The 19482-nt window shown below is 37.1% G+C and overlaps 1 protein-coding gene across 1 annotated transcript in view; it reads right to left on the reverse strand.

The window, feature by feature from the left end:
• USH2A (usherin) overlaps positions 1 to 19482 on the reverse strand; it is a 342112-nt gene that overhangs the window by 41849 nt on the left and 280781 nt on the right. Inside the window, exons 59-61 of the mRNA XM_085542932.1 lie at positions 15637 to 15795; positions 14319 to 14481; positions 8196 to 8550 (exon numbers count right to left, since the gene is read on the reverse strand). Of these exons, the coding sequence (XP_085399058.1) occupies positions 8196 to 8550; positions 14319 to 14481; positions 15637 to 15795 (677 nt within the window). The remainder of the gene's footprint in view (positions 1 to 8195; positions 8551 to 14318; positions 14482 to 15636; positions 15796 to 19482) is intronic.

A 19482-nucleotide genomic window follows, 5' to 3' on the forward strand; every position in this document is an offset into this window, starting at 1 on the left:
TGGTGTTTTTCTGCAGCACCTGATTTACTTGCTCATGTTTCCTCAAGTCAAAGGCAAGTCTTATGGGAATGCTTCACAGAAAAAAAAAATAAAAGCATAAATTGAAAGCACATATAAAATACATACAGAGAAACAGAATATGTAGCATACACACAGTCCCATTTTAGGTATTCTATGCTTAGGCATGATGCTTGTCATGAAGTTGCCTACTTTCTTATGACAACCGCTGCACAAACAAGAGGTTATCACTTCCAGACTGCTGCCTGGTACCATTTTCTGTTGGAAGGTGCCATCTTTTAAATCTCTCTACCTCATTAGTAAAAAACAGCTGATTAATCAGTTTAAAATCAACCACCTTCTCTAGCCTGACACTGGTGGAACACAAGCACACTAGAGGAAAGCAGTGTAGTGCAAACAGTTGCAGCCTGAAGGTGGTAAATGCCCATGCCTCAGTTGTTCTGGAGGCTTCATGGTCCGTAAAGGAAGTTCATGCTCTAATCTAGGTTAGATGCCTAAAATTAGACATTGTGAATATCTCTTGGAAGACAATACTACATGTGTTTCACTTAGCGAAAAAGAATTACGGGATGGGTAAAAACTGGATCCTGCACATGGAGAAGCCCAAGGATAAAATATGCCAGATATTTCCAAAAAGAGAAGTAATTTCTTTGCAGAAAAAATTACCTATTTATCCAGACATTCTGCTCTAGTCAATTGACTTTCTCTGCAGCTGAAAGTGACTTCAGGAGCTTCACTGGCAGATGTGGCTATTTGAGCAGCCTTTATACTGATCTTACTTATGCCCACCAGCACACAGTTTCACAAGTTCACCTTGCAGTTCCTCAGCCGTATCAGAGATCCTGATATGCTTCTCTGTGATATGCCCAACCCTGGGGAAGTAAGAGGAGTTAAACTCCAATCTGATATTAAATGGAGTCACTGAGCAACATGGCAGTAACTGGAGTGACTCTGAATCAGTCCTTATGTATCACGTATCAAGAAAAAAACTAAGGAACTTACGATTCTTACTTTTGGAAGTGAAGCCTTACATCACAGACCAAGTTGTCAAAGAGAAGTTAAATAATAACTGAGAGTATGTTTGAAGCAGCAGGGAGAAGAACAGGAAACATACTAACATTGTGAAATAACCATAACTTCAGAAAGGAACTGTGAAAATACTGGTTTTGGCTTTTTTCTTTTTTTTTCTTTTTTTCTTTTTTTTTCTTTTTTTTTTCTTTTCTTTTCTTTTTCTTTTTTTTTTTTTTTTATGTTATTGTTATGTTAGAAAGTACAGGCATGAAAACATGGGTTGAGTTATTTGACGTCACTGTCAAGTCACAATCACCTGGGCTGTGTGACTAGGTACGGACAATCACAATTCCACCACCAGTCTTAATTCTGGTCTAAATTTTTTTTTTGAAGGACAAAGTTCTGAATTAGGGAGAAAATACTCAAGAAAATAAGTAGTGAAATAAATTCTTTTGCTGTAAGCTTCGCACATTAAGGTCTCACAGATGCCAGGTAAACCTTTCCCCACTGCCCTGCATCCTAAGTAAATGATTCCTTAATTCTTGGCAGAGCTCCCCCAGGGTGTAAAGTTATGTTTCTGTGGCTACTGAAAGCATCCAGGGAGACACTGAAGTAGCCTGGATTACAGCAACAATGGTATAAATAGAAGTGGGCTGGAGCTGGAGTCTCTCTCTCTTTCTCACTTTCTCATCCAGTTCTATTACCACAGTACTTCAAAATCATTGAAGTTGTGCAACAATCCATTTTGTCCTTTCTGCTCTAATTAGGCAATTCTACATGTCTGTCTTGATAGGTGGGGCTTACTGAAGCACTTAATCAGTTTCTGGAGGGGCATCACAGTGCCAATCCAAAGGCTTATTTAAACAGAGCTGTAGTGCCAAATCCAGCATATTCTGCAGCAGCATGGAAACAACAGAGTCTGTGAGGCACAGATTGCCTTAAAAAAAAAAAACAACAAACAGCCTTCAGTGTGAAGGAGCACTCGTCCTGTATTCATCCCGTGTAAGCTTAACAGACTTTAGTCTGAAGACAGGAAGCATTTTAGATCATTGAGCTTTCCTGGCAAATAAAACAATTACTGCAATTCCAGTACAAGTCCTTCCTGAAACTGTGCTAACGAGGCTCTGAATCTTAAAAATTGCATTTAAATCACATGATTCATTTGCAAACCTATCACATATAGCACACACGTGGTAGGTGTGGGTCATTTCATTGGAATTAGAAAGCAAATGTCTCTATACATGAGAGGTCACCAGTTGTTGCAAGTTAAAATCTTTTCACTGTTAAGCATAATTAAAATACTCTAACAGTGGTTTCAGTAATTTAAACATTGCAGTATTGTTGTAATATTTTTCTAGGCTTCAAGAGTTCACAATTGTTTGGTCCAATCAAATCTGGGAACACTGGAGAAGTTATCACCCATCAAGGTAATTACTTTCAAGTTGAAATAATTACTCCATCAATGTTAATGGTCTTTCAACTTCAATAAAGCACTCACCTGCCGATAATCACAGCTAACCTCTTGCTCTCATGCAATTCCCTCTCTATTTAGCAGGTTATATTACAGCCGTTAGAGTGGTCACTTGTCCTGAACAGCTGCTGAATTTCACTTTGATCGGCTGTGAACCATAAAAAAATTAGTCACCTGTGTATGATTTCCCCCTAACCCAGAAGCCCTTGCAGAGCTAAAGAGATGATCTTTTGGCTGTACTAGGGCACTGCTGGAGCAGCCATCTTGCTTCTGGTTGTGGTTACTTTCCACTCCCTAACAGCAGCACGGAGCCCAATTAACTTTTGCCCTCCACTGCCATTCACAGCTTTCATTCTTCACTAAGTAGCATATCTTCTGAATTTATTGCTCGTGCAGGAACTCCTCCGTTTACCCTCACCTTGTTTTCTTACAATTCAGTTAGTTTCTCAGGCATCTGAAACAGGCATGTATAATTCACCGCTCTTTGGTGTATTTTTCTTATTCTGGTGGCTGTGGTCTATGTTTCATCTTCTATAGGGAAGCTGTAACATGCAGTCCTATGTGTTGCACTACTGAATAATGCTGTTATTAAAGTGATACATCCAACATTGCCAAGCGGTCAATGGTCTATAAGAGGAAACAGAAATGAAAAACTAAACACAGATGTATTAAGTGCTTCTGAATGTGATGAATAGAAAGGAACTAACTCTGGATGCAAGATTCAAGAGGTCTGTAATCCTGCTTAAAAGGCTTGTGTAAATGGCAGTACTGGTGTGTTAAGATTTTTTTCTTCTAACAGCACATTATATATGAAGCTTTACAGTAAGCAGTCATTATTTCTTTATTCTATTTATACATTTAATGTGCAAATTAGTGTCTGGTTATGAAAGCCTAATTATGCAAGCCAAAGCCTTATTCTCCTACCAAAGCCTCTATTATTATTGCTATTCTGCAATATGCCTACAGATTTCCCTACGAGAGACAAAGCATCTGCCAAGAGGAGCTTGGCCAGTGTAGTTATATACCATCTCCCCACATTATGTAAGTAAGCCAACATATGTTCTCAACTGTTAGCATAGCTGCATCCAAACTAACGGATTTGCCGGTGCAGAGATAGACATGTTAATTTTTTACACGCCAAGCTGACATAGTTATGCCAAAAAAAAAAAAAAAAAAAAAAGTAGGAAAAACCTGGTAACCTGGTCTGAGGGCTTCACACTGCAAAACACAACATGAATAGACCTATGCTTCTAGGTACGCACAGACGTAAGATTCCCATTGTAATGCTCACAACTCTCTCTTGCATCCTGGAATAAGGCAGGCTTGACATGCAAAAGCCTTAATTCTGTAGAGCAACAGGGGTCACTGCAGAATGCAGGCAGGGTTTTTCTGTACAACCCTCACTTCTAGGTGCTTTTTGCATCTTCTTGTCCTCCAAGAACTCTAACAGCTGCATATTACACCTTTTTAGTCATCTTCTTAGCCTGTTTGAACTCTCCTGCTCACAATAAACAACCAACTACCTAATACAATTGTTATGAGAGGGACACCATTACATATCCGCAATACATCTACTGAGCAAAAGTCCAAACTCACCCACAGTTTTATCTCACAGTAACATTTGACATACAATGGCTAAACAACTCTGATGCTTTGCTGCCATTTGCTGGTACTGGCTTTACAATGAAATTGGCTGTGATTCCTACATTCAAAAGCTTAAGCCCTGTGCTCACGAGGGTAAGCAGTCTGCTTTGTCCATCTGGTCATTTTATGCAGGTTTCTGTAAATGAGAACTTAGCATCAATCTATTCCTCTATAAGCACATCTGTCTGACATTAGTGTTGTCAACAAGATGCTTCTCCCTTTAGAGGGTTAAAACGAAGTGGAAGACATGGTAGAAACAGTTTGTATTGCTGTAACCAGTCTTGACTTGACTTTGTTCTGCACATAAAGCAAAATGTCAATTTAACTTGCTGTCACCTACCTTCCGTCAGTATAATCCTGGCCAAACAAGCCAGAGAAGTTTACTTTTTAACAGCAAACCCTCGATAAGGCTCACGTGCACAGCATCAGTGACTGATGCTGCAGGGGAATCCTCAAAGTTCTGAGTGGTAGCAGAGCAGAGATCTCACTTTTACCTCCACAGGCAGTGCTGAATTTCAAAGGGTCAGTGATAACCTTATCAAGACTGGACAGATACAACTTTGAGACATTAGTTGGAATACAGGCTAACACATCTTCACTGGAGAAGAAACAGCTACATCTTAGGAAAGTAGCCTGAATGAAACTATCAAATGATTTGGCAACACAGAAGATGCTCCCCACTTGCCTTTGGAAATGGAAGGAAAAGAAGTAGAATGGCCCACAGCACATTAGAAATTATATGTATCCTTCAGCACCACCAGGATGATGTTTGGACTTTAGTTGAGCTTTATGTCTTATGGACAGCCAGGATATGGCCAAGAAGAGGGAGGGTGGGGTTGGCTACTGTGATTCTAGCACTGCTTTTTTTTTTTTTTTTTCCTTTCTTTTCTGGAATAATCTAATGGGATAAAAATGGAGTCTAACAGATTAAATAAAGGACCGAACTCATTGCTCGCTTAATACTTTAAGTCTTGCTTGTAACATGGAAGCTTGTGTGAGAGAATGACTAATGGCATATCCCACGAGGGAGCTCCAATAGAGATGCTTTAGGAGATTAAATGATTTAGCCTAGTACCCCTGAAAGCTATATTTTAAAGGGGCAGAAGTTTAATCATTGAAATGCTAGTTCATTCAATAAAATTACATTTTAATTAAAGTGTCTCATTCACAAAGCTACAGTTAAGGGTATTTCAGCAATTTCATGGTAAAACTCTGTTTTAAAGGGGCTATAACTTTGAAAGTTGCTGTCCAGGTTTTTGCCTGTTGGGATAATTGACCTGACCTCCAGAAGATATCTTTGATAATAGGACTCTATGCACTGTGTCAATAACTTTGATTCAAAGCTTTAGCTTTTCTGCTATATTCAGAACAGAAGAGGGAGGATTCAGTTCTCAGCTCTTCAGTATAAATCAGCAATAACTCCACTGAGTTAATATGATTACCACAGCTTAAAGCGAGTGCAACCAATGGAAGGGCTGTGTAGAAAGATTTCTCTCCAGAGAGTAATATTTAAAAAAAAAAAAAAAAAGGCGAAAACTACAAGGCCTGATCCAAAAGTAATGCCTCCTATTTTATTATGTTGGCCCACAGTGTCAGGGGTGGATATTGGTGACATGGCAGTAGAGGTAGAACCTTCAATAGTCCCTTACATTTTGCTGCCATGTGACAGATGGCAGTAGAGGGGCAGACTGACACAATGGCATCTGACATGGAAGTGCATGCGAAGCAGAGGTGCGTTGCTGAATTGCTCCATGAAGAAAAAATGGCACCTGCTGACATTCATCAATACTTGCTGAGCACTTACAGAGGCATATAGAGTAAGAAATAATACAAGAATGGTGGTATAATAGATAGCCAAAGGTTATCTATAGGAAAAACTCACCAATTCTGAGGCCTTCAATCTAGATGAAACATGCTGAGGCTGGTGACCCAAACTCCATGAAGGAGCAATCTCCAAAAGAGATGCTACTGTTCTGGTGGTCAGCCCTTAAATGAAGTCTAGGAGAGGTGGAGTCAGGCTCCACTCCTTCCAGGAGCACAGCTGAATTACCTTCCCCTGTGCTCCCACAGCTGACCCGACACTTGCCTCAGCTGGTAAATCAGAGGTTCAGGCTGTGATTAACAATTTCCTATACAATGCGAAACACTGAATGTGAGCGCAGTGAGGTGGTGGGTGGTTTATTTCAGCAGTGGTGTCAGCAATGTGAAAGACAAGCCACATTCTGGACGGCCATGCAGATTTTTACTTGCACAGCATGCAGGATCTTGTCATCTGGTGAAAATGCACAGCTGGTGGTGACTGTTGAAAAATGGAGCTTTGTAGCTGAGAATTTACTCTGTCAAACAGTGTTACTGCATTCTTCATGTCTGTAGTAGTTCCCATGGAAATAGCTAGGAGGCATTACTTTCAGTGACCATAAGTATTTGATAAAATTCATGACAAAAGGCAGTACAAAAAACATGCAAGTCAGCTCCACCACAGCACTAGTAGAGTAGCAATACCTATGCTGCCAGAACGTAATTTTGATTTAGGATGGTGTTTGGGGAAAGAAAAGGATTTTGGAGCCAGGAAAATACTAATTCGGTAAATAATAGCTTGTTAATTTAAAAGACCTTTAACTGATGCTGTTAAAGAAACAGTCTGTGGCAACATTATTTAAAGGGTCATTTTGGTTGGTTTTATTACCCACAATACAACCATCTTGGACGTTTTGTGTTGTTGTTGGCATGCATAGAAGACGCTGCAATGCATGACTGGCCAGGTCAATTCTGATGCTCAGCAACACACTGCATGCTGCTGAAGTAGAGCATCAGGAGAAGCCCTACCATTTTTCTGGTTTTAAAATTGTGGACATTTCAGCACAGTTATGATTGTTGTTATTTTTTAAAAACAATTTGAAGGACTGAAATACAACAATCTACTGAGATTCTGTAACTTCAGAATTCCAATCTACATTTTAAAAGCTACCACTCTGTATAATGAAAATACAACTTCAGGCTTTCAGGTGCACAAAGAACATATTTCTAGCATTCTCTTCAGGATCTGTCTTCTGTTTCAGAAGAACATATTACAAACTTAATACATTTGGGCCTCAAAGAGTACGTAACACTCCTGTGCTGGAAACTTCTCCCATATTTTCTTGACAAGGTTTGTCTGAGGTTGTTACTTCAAGGTTACTAGTGGGTATTCCAGAGATTGTACTTTATGATCCTACATGATTGTCAAGCAGAACACTAATTAATAGCTTAATTAAAAGTTTAGTGGCTTTTCAGCATTATCCAGTAAGAACACGGACTGTGAATTTAATTTAGTCAAAATTCTAGGTTTATGGAGTTGAGGTAGCGCGGCTGTGGAAACCCAACCCTGTTAAAACCACCTTAAGCATTTTCAGGAGGCTGCCAAATACAGCAGTATAGTTCTATCACCTATCTAGGTGCTGTCTTTCTGTAGGGATATCATATATAGAGAGGAGTGGTAGTGGCAACTGCACAAAACACCACCACTTTCTTCACTAATTTACCCACTGTTGTCATACCTTTTCCCTCCACATACTGAACAGAAAAGTAATATTTACTGATTGTCATGGTTGCAAAGTCCCTCAAAGGGAAAAACACTTTAGCTGTGCAAAACTAACATTTTATTGTAAGTAAGCGTAATGAAAATAATAGTAAATCTATTTTTGTTACCGATGAATTAAGAGGGGAATCTTTACAAAAGTGTATATGAGCAAATGCTTTGCATATATGAACTACTTAATTACTAATAAATTCATTCAGTTTATGATTCCAGCTGAATTAAAACAATAGCATTACATACAAGGAGGACTGGATTTGTTCTTTGTGCAGATGTTCTGAAATTATTTTGACCATCAGACAAATCTCAAGACAGTATTTTCAGAGTAAGGTAAAGTTAGATGTGTGTATAACAACAAATTACTGGCAATTGGGAAACTCTACTTTCCAAATCCATGTAAAATGAGATTTTAAAATGCCACAGAGATCAAAACAGCATAAAAACAACCCATGCCTGTTTTTCTTGGCTAGTTCTTACCGTCACAGTTACTGCTGTAACAGCCGGGATGCTGAATGTTGGATCACTGCGCTTTTCTTGATAGACGACTCGATACAGAGTTATAACACCATTGGGAAACACAGGCTGTGTCCAATTCAACCGTACTGAGTATGCACTTGTTGCTTGTGCCAAAGGGGCTGCCATGCCCCATGGGGAAGCCTCAAGAGTTTGGGTTGAAGCCCACAGGCTGTCCACCGACCCCACAGCATTTTGAGCTCTGACACGATACTCGTAGAGAGTAAAAGGCTGTAGAGCATCGGATGCATCAATAAATTCCAAAGCTCCCTCAGCCCAGATGAACAAAAGAAGGTCTTCTTGACTGCCCACAGGACGCCTGAAATGAAATCAAATGCAATTTGAAAAAATCATTTAAAATTGAAAATAACTTTTACCAGTCACACGGTAGTAGATACTGAAGTTCAAAGTTCAGCCTGCAGCTCACAAAAGTACAGAACATATTTTTATTCATTTACATGCATGCAAGGAACTGCTCAGCCATCTCTGCATCTTAAAAGTATTTCTGTGAACCTGTGTTAGGTGCTCAGGTGTGAAAAAGAATTTTTGAGGCAATTATTTAGTCATTATTCTCCTTCACTGAGAAGAATCCTACAAAACACACTTCAAACAGGTGTGCTGTCATGCTCCATGGCATCAGATTTGCAATATCTGATAACACATTGTTCTTCTAGGATAGAATACATCAGATACAAGAATTAAAAATTTTGAAAGCTATTTTAGCTGAAAAATAAGAACTTGAATTATAATATGGGTGCAATTTTTCAACATTTCTCAAAATTAAGCTATTTCTGGAGGTATACACCTTAGGATTTATATATAGAAAAATTACCCTGAATTATTATAGCAGAATGTTACCAAATGAATAAGGAATAAATATTCTAACATGGCCTCAAACCAAAGTTCAACATTTTAACTCTAGTTTGTTCACAATAAACATCCCATTTACTCTTGGAAGTGGAGTAAGCAATCCCTTGTGCATGAGCAACTCAGCAGAATTTGCAGCCCTATCACAAAAACTCATTTAAATACAACATAGACGTTTTATTTATAATAAATGGTATGTTTTTCCAGTGCTGTGTTTGTTTCAAAAATACAAACTTGTTCTAAAACACAAAGAAAGATATGTGAAGACAATTAACTATATAGGCTTTTGGTTATGGATACGTGTATATGTGTGTATATATTACACACATATATTATATTACACACAATTATTATATATATTACCTTTTCTTTATTTATATATAGATGTATACACATCCACATATATTTGTATATATAGCAACCATTCCCACCACATATCTACTTTTGTTGAACCTGGAGATATTCTGGGTATCAGAGATTATTACAGATGAGCCTCACCCCTTTTCTAATGTGGCCTCTTCTAATACATTATTTACAATAGATGTAAAAGGGAAAGCACTCATCTTCAAAACAGAGTTATCAAATCAATTCTTTCACTTGGCATAAAAATGTTTGTGTGAAATTAAGTTGGTTACGTTTAAACACTGTGATAAATCTCAGTGATGGCTGTGCTGTACTGCACATGAATTTAAGTATTTTTCCTACTCTTCACAAGAACCTTGGCCTTTGCAAAACATAAAAGCATTCTCACTCTTCTTGCCAACAACGAAAAAACAAATTACATTATCTGCCACATTTACTGCAAGTCTGCAGAGGTAAAATTGGTTTGTCTGTCTACCAGGTGTCATCATCACTACATGCACATGGAAGTTGAAGAGTATTTTTCTTGGCAAGAGAAAACCTGCATTTTGCACAATTCTGTTGGTTTTTATCTTCCTACAGCACTGCTTGGTACTACTTGAAAACCACAAAATGCAGCTTTTTTAAAAAATGGATAATCTTAGCTGCTTTATAATAGTACATATCCACGTACATAAATGCAAACGTGAAAAATACAAAGAATCCATGTGTGTATGATATAGTGCATTCATTCTTTGTGTATACATATATAAGGCGTGTTCATCACATTGAGCACATTGTTTTCTTATGTGAAAGAAGAGAAATTTGCCTAATTCTGAGATAAGCAGGCTGTATGGGCACTGTGTAGAGTATTTACCTTGGAACAGAAGTTTTGAGGTTAGAGATCCCTATTGTAGTGAAAGGTGCAAATTACAAGGTGTGTAGATACTGAGAATTGGTTGGTAGAAGTAGCTGAAGAATGGCAAGTAGAACAGAATGGAAAGATTCCCTAGCAATTCTCTCTTGCAACACAATGAATTGGGGGGTGGAGGGTTAAAAAATTTCTTTTTGAGCCCCAAATTCCATCAGATATTTTTAGTACATGCCCAGTGCAGAACTATCCCTTGGATCTGCTCACTGACTTAATACAAGACACAATTCTGAATGCTGAATCACCACTATGCCTTTTTCCCACACTGAAATATATAGTCTTCTCCCTCTGTACTCAAAAAACATGCTAAAGATCTCTGTCGATAATAGAGAGTGTGTTATAGTGCAATAAAATTGCATTTAATACCTGTCTTGTCTGGCCAAGCACTGTGGCACTTAAATGAATACATAAATTTATGTTTTATAAATTTTACAAATTCTGTGATAAACAGTTTTTCACACTGCAAGATCAAATTTGCCACCAACTGTAATCTCATCCACAAGCAAATCTGTACAATGTAGTCTGGTTAAGTATTTAGATCTTATTACTGTTGAATATTTAATGAATGAAACTTATGGTTAGGTAAATGGTTCCATCTGTGATGCTAAAAACCAGAATATCTTCATGTATGAATAAACTTTGAACAGAAGTGGTTGAACAGTCTGTAATCATTTCAGTCGTCTTAAGATTTAAGATTCAACTGCTCATTTAACTGGAAGTGTTTCTTATGTACAATGAGCTGCAAAGGAGAATAACATTTCCAAGAGCTGGAAGCTGTCTCTGAATCTGCATAGTCTGATTTGCTGCTTACATTCGTTTTAAAGATGCTCAGACAGAGTTATTTTTATAAGGGCAAATTCTCCCTACCCCACAACCAATTGGAGCAAGATGACATGAAGAGGAAAATGTAATCTTCTTTGTGACAGATGTCTAATATAGCTATATGCAGAGGGCTGCAATGCTAACTGCAACTCCGACTCCTCAGCCTCCTTATGTAGAAGGGATACTCCATGAACCCCTGAGGTCAATCCACAATTCTTATCCACATATTTATCTGTCACTGTGCAACAAAAGTACATGTTTTTGTGGTGCCTGCTGGCCCTGGGGTAAAACACTCTCAAATCATTTTGGGGAGGAAGAATGCAACATCAACAATATTCCCCCCCTACAATTTCATATCCAACTAAACAAAGCAGCCTTACTTGCCATTTGGTTACAAGACTATACTACTGTAGTTCATATGTTTTAACATTTCTCTGTCTTTTTCTATTTAAGATTGTTAATATAAGGAAAATCAACCAAGCGAAACTGAGATTACTGCAAGTAATGCACAGTTAGTTAGACTAGGTATTATACTAATTACAGGTATGAATAAAACTCTTCAGTAGTTCTTATATCCATTGATATATTCACCCATAATGGTTAGATCTGTGTGCCTTGGAAGTTATCTCTGGTATAGTACACATTTAAGAGCATAAGAGTAAGCAGTGAAGTGATCATACAGAATCAGCTTAGAGGCCTCTACACTGCAAGTCAGAACAACCAACAGCCATGGAGGCATCTCCTCTGTCTAAAACTGCCTGTTTTTAATGTGTGAGAATTGCTCAGCTAATGAGAGCTAGATTACAGACTCACATATTTGTACTAAATAATATAATCTTGCAGAACTTGATGCTGAGACTTAAGCACAAAATTCAGAAACTGCCTTAAGCCAGATATGAACCCAACTCCTTATAATTCTACAGGCCATACTGAGTCATCTCATACATCCTACACGACGTGCTGGTCGGAGCAGTTTCATTAGGTGATGTTGCCTGTATCTTATTAAAAGAAGAAATACATCACTTATTTCCACAATACTACTTCTTCTAGAGCATAAAGATGTTACATAATGATGAATGGGAAGAGGAGTAGAATGGGGATACTTGTTTCATGGACCACGTTATATCATTTCCAATCCCTTCTAAGCCATGGTCCTTGCTGGAAAACTTTAAAAGCCTCAGATCTGTGTTTAAGTCTTTGATATGAATCAAGAATAAAACATCACCATCTCTATTATCTTAGGCTAGTATTTTAATTTTTAGTTTGTAACAAAATGGCTGCAAACACACCTCTGATTCTGTGATTCGAGGAACAAGCATGAGTCCTGCCATTCTAATGCAGAGATCTGCATGCACACACACACACACACACACAAACTCCCCAAACATTCCAGGTTTAATTAATTTATTTTGGTGGGGATGCAGTAAGGAAAAGGTACATGATGAAGAAGAAAATACATGCCATAACTTCCCATGGAAATAATGCAGCCTTGATGCTATAACAATGTAAGGCTATGTGTGGCTACAAAATGAAAAAGAACTATGTGCTTACATCCCATTTCTGATTTTTTTGCAGCTATCTGAGAAAGATTTGATATTGTTGTTGTCTAAGCACATTTAAACTTCAGCTGAAATAACTGCCAAGTGATTCATGCCTATGTAGGTGAATATAACGATTGTATCTGGAGCCCCAGTGCGCCATTTTCATTTCACTTTAAATAAAAAACAAAATGTATCTATGTCAGTCAGTGCCCTTCTGCTGTACTCAGAGGTATCAAACAGGCTACAATTATGATTGTGAAGTGATTGTGTCACATTGCAGGAAGGTTTATTGCTTTTGAGTCTGCTAGGCAGTAACACATTCTGTTTCATATTACTCTTTATATCATTGTTTGGCTGTGACTAGAATAATCAAATGCCATCAAATGCTGTCAAATTCAATTTACAGTATTTTTCATTGAAGCAGGCTTTCTGCATTATATTTCCTGTTTTCCTGTTCTATGGCTGCCATGGAATAGCCACAGTAATCATCAGCTTTATTTACAAAACCGACAGAGTGAGGACATGTCTTAGGCTATAACACACACTTTATTTCTCTTTTTATGGGAGAGAGACTTGGTATTTTTGGGTCAGACAATTAAAAAATAGCAAACAAAAGGATTTTTCAAGAGAGGGAATTTTTAGAGGCTACTAATGTACTTAACATGAAAGTGAATTTATATTAATTAACACTGCTGATTCAAAAAGGTAATTTGGTTCTGTCTTCTCAGTTGGAGCTCTAATATAATAAAACATCCCAAACTCTGTGTGGGAAGTCAGGTTCAGCCCAGCATGTGTTTGCCGCACATATTTGTAGTTGGAAAGAAAGAAGAACTTCAGAGTTTTAATCCCTGTCCAACACATGGCTTGAGTTTTATGTCCTCTGGCTTTCTAAAGCTATTCTAGAAAGATCTCCTCAGGAAGGTTTTAAAGGATCAATGGGCACAGTGCTCTGCTACTTTGATACTTCCCTAAACATGAGTATCTATGTAGAAAAATCTTCACACAAAGCGTATGAAGCCCCTTGAAGGGAGTGACAATGTCAGTCAGCCACCCAGACGGCTGAGAATGAACATCATGGGACATGAAGAGCTGTAGTTTAATTGGAAGACTTTATGGAATGGAACTGAACTATAATCACACTCCAGGTTACTTACTTACTTAACAACAGGAACATAATTCCACTTAGAAAACTGTTCTGTTTTAGGAATCCAAATACCATGTTTGGGTTTGAAAATTTCACAAATAGTGAGTCACTCCTATTTCCACTTCACATTTCCCAATTGACTATCAGTGGGCTGAAGAATGTTCCTACTGTTTTAAGTAAACACAATAGGAGCAGCTATGTTACAATTTTTGTCTGTCCTTTCAAATTCTGGCAAATGTATTTGCACCTGTTTTTTTCTACTTGAAGATTTGGAATGTGATTCTCCTCTCAGTTCTTATTCTCAACATGTCCATCCATACATAACAACACAGCACTTGAAAGGAAAGTTGACAGACTTTTTATCATATCTTTTTACCTACTAATGTTTCAAGACATTGAACAGTTCAGTATGGCTACAGAATCTGAGGTGAAAAAGCATTTACCTGTGAATAAAATAGTTGGTAATTATGCCATTTGGTTTCTTAGGTGGTGCCCACTTCACTTCTATGAGTGCAGATCCCATTGCTTTAATGGTAGGTGGGCTCAATTCTAGAGGAGGTGCTTCAGCAGTTCTCGAATATGTGCAACCACTAACTCCACATCCACCTACAAAACCCAGATGTTTGTTTAGAGATGCGAGTTTCTTCCTCAAACAAAACAAGTCATTTTAAAAGTTGATTTAAAAGTTGAAAGTACAAGAAAATAAACGTGCTCTCCAAATAAGCTCTATTGAGGTCTACATTTACACAATGAAGATAGTAAATCACCCAAGAAAGCAAAAACCAAGAGGATGGTTTAGGAGATATGAAAGAATAAAAAATAAAATGTATTTAAATAATCACTGGCTGAGGCTTCTTTTGCAAGTTATTTAAATGTTGCTTAAAACACTGTGTAACCACAACTGTTATTCTGTCCCCACAAAACCCTTCGGGATCTCCTAATGGTCTTTATAATGTGCAACAAGGTCCCCAGGCCAGTAAGATAAACATCAGTGATAGAAGTTTAAAATAATGAACATTTTTGAGAGAAATTTGAGGAGGAGCAAACTGAGATTTCACTAACATATCAGTGTGACATTGTCAGAATCTCCTTTTTTTCTTCCATTAGCATCAATTTTTTCTTTGTGATGTAGCTCAGGACTGAGCATTTCCAAAGTAGGCTACCAGAAATAATAGATAATACAGTAAAAGGAGATGAAACTTAAGTCAAAAAGCTCCTGATGAAAAGCTGCCTCATTTCACCCACTGTCATTATTAAATACTCATTTAAATAAGCGCAACTTCATCAATGAATTTCTCCTGACTTTCCCCAGTAGAGGTGTGAAGATAGTTGGTTCCAAGGTATCACTGTGGAAAGATTTGAATAGGATTTTGAAATGTTCTACTAAGTTTAAGAAATGTTGTAATCTTTAGGCTCTTCCACAGTGTCTTTATGATTTCAATATCTTCCAGGTGAACAGCTGCAGAACCCATTTCGTTCTATGTGCACATTTTCAAAAACCGATAAGCTATTTGTGAAGAGTTTGTAATAAAATGGCACATACAGGCTAAAACTCATTTTTTAAATCTCCATGTAAATTATTCATGATGTAACATGGAGAAATATTTAATGCTTCATTCAGTGCTAGGCTTTCTTTTTACTGGGTAAACATTTCACTCTGATGTAGAAATAAGATTTTGTCTGTTCTGCTGAGTTGAATCTGTCTGGCAAATCTCCATTTCCTTCCAGTCACAGAGGTGAGCCTTTTAAAAAACCTCTTACCATTCTGGCATGCTTGTATTCTTATCTCATACAGGGTGAAGGGATCTAGGCCATCCACAAAAGCAAAATGTGCCCGACCTGCTGGCTTTACTAGCAGAGCGGGACTTCTTGCATTCAGCAAAACGTTGTATTCCAAAGGCGTATCGACAGTGAATATCCCTGTTGTGAAACAGAAGAACCAGTGATTATCTGAAATGCTAACACCAGTGTAAGACAACTTCAAAGAGATTCATCATATGCAATTTTAAAAGCAAGCTCCTCTGGAGGTTTTGCCTACTGCCTCTTTTGGAAACTAAAACCATTTAAATATAAGCCGAAAAAGATCCACCTGCAGATCACAATTGGAGGATACACATTACAGCCCTTAGTTAAAAATCAAAATTCACTTCAGTCAATGCAAGTGTCGCAATTGCTACTTTGGGGAAGAGAAGCGACCTTACAATTGAGAATCGGGCTGCTTTTATTTCTTTATTTTGGAGGGCTAACAGCTACTAAGCACTGCTTTTGGAGTACAGAGTCATATGATCAAAGAAGTGAATTGCCACCATTTAGCAAATTATCCCTTGTTAGCCCAGCAGCAGTACCTCAGTGTAGCTTAGCCTACTCTACTAGAAGAGTACAATACACTACTTTAAGCCAACAAACGTGTCATTTCAGCTGGTATAAAACAAACTGTCAATTTCTAGATTTTTGTTGAAGGAAAATGAAACTGATTTTTACTCGTTTGAATTCAAACATTTTCCCCCCCCCCTCTACTCATCTTCCCACGCTGTCAATTACTTGTTTTCCAGTCCAGCTGAGAAGCTGAAAAATCTATTACTCCAAGAGAACAAAGCTAAGCCATATGCCATCCCTTCAGACTCACTGGCAGAGGAAACTGGCACTGGAAAAAAAATAATACAAGAAACGGGAGATTTCCAGTTTCTGTATGGTGCTATAAACAATAGATATACTCTGGAAGATCAGAAAAATATTTGAAATGCCAGATTTTCACAATTGTCTAAAGAAAAACGGGATGAAAATCCCCCCAAAATAAGAATATGCTGCATCACTAGATGCTAGACAGAGGAAATGCTGTTAATCTAAGAAGATGAAAAAAAAATAGCCCTGAAGTGGAAGCATGGTGTCAAGCTTATTCAGATGATCAGTTCAGAGGAATAAAGAGGATACTGATATTAGTCACTGAAGAGGAGGTGAAAGGAGAACAAGACAGAAAGTAGAAAAAATACAAATGCAAAGTTTTCTTTCTCAATGTAAATTTTTATGGAAAAATAATTAGGAATGGAATAATAGAAGTACATTGTTAAAATTGTGTAGGATACTACAAAGGAAAGATGAGAAGTGACCTTAAAGTATAGTATAGTTTCTACAAGAAAGAAAATGATTTTTTTGGAAAGGTAAGCTCGCCCTCTTCTCCAGTCCTTATGACATAGCAGATTTTTCAGTAAGAATCTTTCACTAACTTACAAATGTGACACATAATTCCCTTTTGTGCATCTAATAACTGCATTTATTCTGGGCAAAAGATCACCAGAAAACTTACAAATTTGAACTATTCAGAATGCCTGGTTTCCCAAGGAAGATGAAATATAAGCAACTACAACTGAATCCAATCAGTAACATGCTGCAAAGGACACCTAGTTCAAAATATCTGACTCACATCCAGCACTCGGTCTATATATATATAAGAAGGAATGATAAAAAGAAATCTCAAATGCTAAACTGCTACTAAAACTTGCAAATATATTAGAAATTATACTACTAATAAGCATGGCCAGCAGAATAAAATATTTTCAGGGAGCAAGAAGGAAACTGCAAATAAAACTACAAAATTCAAATATTCACTGGAAATGCTTCCACAGTTTGATGAAATTCACTAAATGCTAGGATCAGAGGATCACTTCATAATCCAAAAAATAAAGAAGTACACTCATACACAGAAATATGTCAAAAAACCTTGTATGTTCCAGAATCGCCTTTAGCATCTGCAGCCAGTCTGCTGCTACTATGTGTGCTCTGATGACTGAAGGAAACAAAATAGGCATATTTGTTAAAGTCAGATGGTAAACCACATGACTCGGTTAGTTCCAGAGTTCATAAATTTATGTCAGAATAAAAGGAACCGTAAAAGCACAAGTGAACTAATTTACCCTAAGTGCAAATGGCAGTTTTGTTATTTGGTGTCAAAGTTAGCATGAGCACAATGACAACCTGCCATAACACATTTTCATGTTCACTAAAGAACAAGGATTTACTTGGTTAATATTCCCAGCAATACTCTTCTTCATAATTTACAACAACTAGATGCTGATAGGTTATTTAACATTTATGAAGTGAAGATGTAATCAGAAAAACCCTGATTATCTTTACAAATAAAAAAAGTTAAATTATTCCTTTTTTTTTTTTTTTTCTCTGAGACTTCATTTCACAGCAGGTGCACACTCTACAATGGGACAAGTGAATCAAATGAAACCTTGTTTTTGTGTAGGCATATTTGGGTAATGCTTAATATACAATTCTGTGCAAAAGCTCTGCAAATTCATTTTGACTTCAAAACTAGGGTAGCTCATAAAATAGCATCTGTAGCACAAGATACTTAGAAGTGGGACAAAAGTCACTTTCTCTATTACAGACTGATTACTAAAAATCTCTTTGAAGTCAGTTTATGAAAAGCTGTTAAATATGATGTGAAAGTTCATCACAACTTAAACAAAATAGATGAATTGTTTCAGTTATAGTCAACAAATACTAAAATAAAGATATAATGTCTTTTATGTTAAAAAAAAAAGAAGTGAAAGGATGAAGACTAAATTGATATGTTAATATTTAATCTCACACAATAAAAAATATATTTGGTTTTCTGAGATTAAGTACTAAACTTAAACTTTGCATATCCAGGTATCTCATTCTGGTTATCTCAAGTGTTCCCAACAAAGCAGAAACAATGGAGTTGCTGATTACTTTTAAGATGCAAAACTGTGAACATGGAGCTTGAAAAAATTGGCCTATAGTGATGTGGTGTGAACACTATTTTATGTGATAAATAAAAGAGGAAATGTAAGATTGCCTTAGCAAAAGTCAGTACAACTTCTTAGATCATGTTGATCGTTCTTCTGAAACAAAGTTGAAACCACGTTAGTTGATGAATATAATAGGCGAAGATGAGATGCAAATGCCATTCAAATACAAGGTTTGGTCCAAACAGGAATAAAGTAGGAATAGATACGTTACATAACCTTCACTCTAATTTGCTAAAGCAATCCTAGAAATGGTTGAAGTAGAGCTTTAAAACGCGATGAAAGAAAGGAAACATTTTAATGTGGATAATCATTAGTGTGCAAAGAAAATAACATAGAAGCAAAGGACAGAATACTACTTCTTTTGAGTTTATTATTACCAGCAACTGAACAAATCTAGAAGAATTAGGTCCCCAGTGAGGGCAAGTGGGCTTCTCGATGAGTTGAAATGCAAGATGGCCACCTGCCTACCCATCAATAACATCTATGGATATGCACTAGGAGATTTATGGTAGTTCTTTTGTTTGTTTGTTTGTTTGTTTTTGTTTGTTTCAATTCAGCTTTTCTGCTTCTATCTGTTGTGGTCTAACTTGGCAAGCAGCTAAACACCACAGACTTTTGCTCATTCCCCCACTCCTAGTGGAATGGAAAAGAATTGGGAAAAACTAAGACTTGTAGGCTGAGATTAAAACAATTCATTAAGTTAGAAAAAAAAGGAGAGAAATAACAGTAATTATAATTATAAATATATATACACATATAAATATGTGTGTATATATAATATATATACAGATGCAAACAAGTGATATGCAATGCAATTCCTCACCAG

The sequence above is a fragment of the Coturnix japonica genome, chromosome 3 (genome assembly GCF_054131305.1).
Source record: "Coturnix japonica strain WE chromosome 3, WE-NBRP24, whole genome shotgun sequence".
Taxonomy (NCBI): domain Eukaryota; kingdom Metazoa; phylum Chordata; class Aves; order Galliformes; family Phasianidae; genus Coturnix; species Coturnix japonica.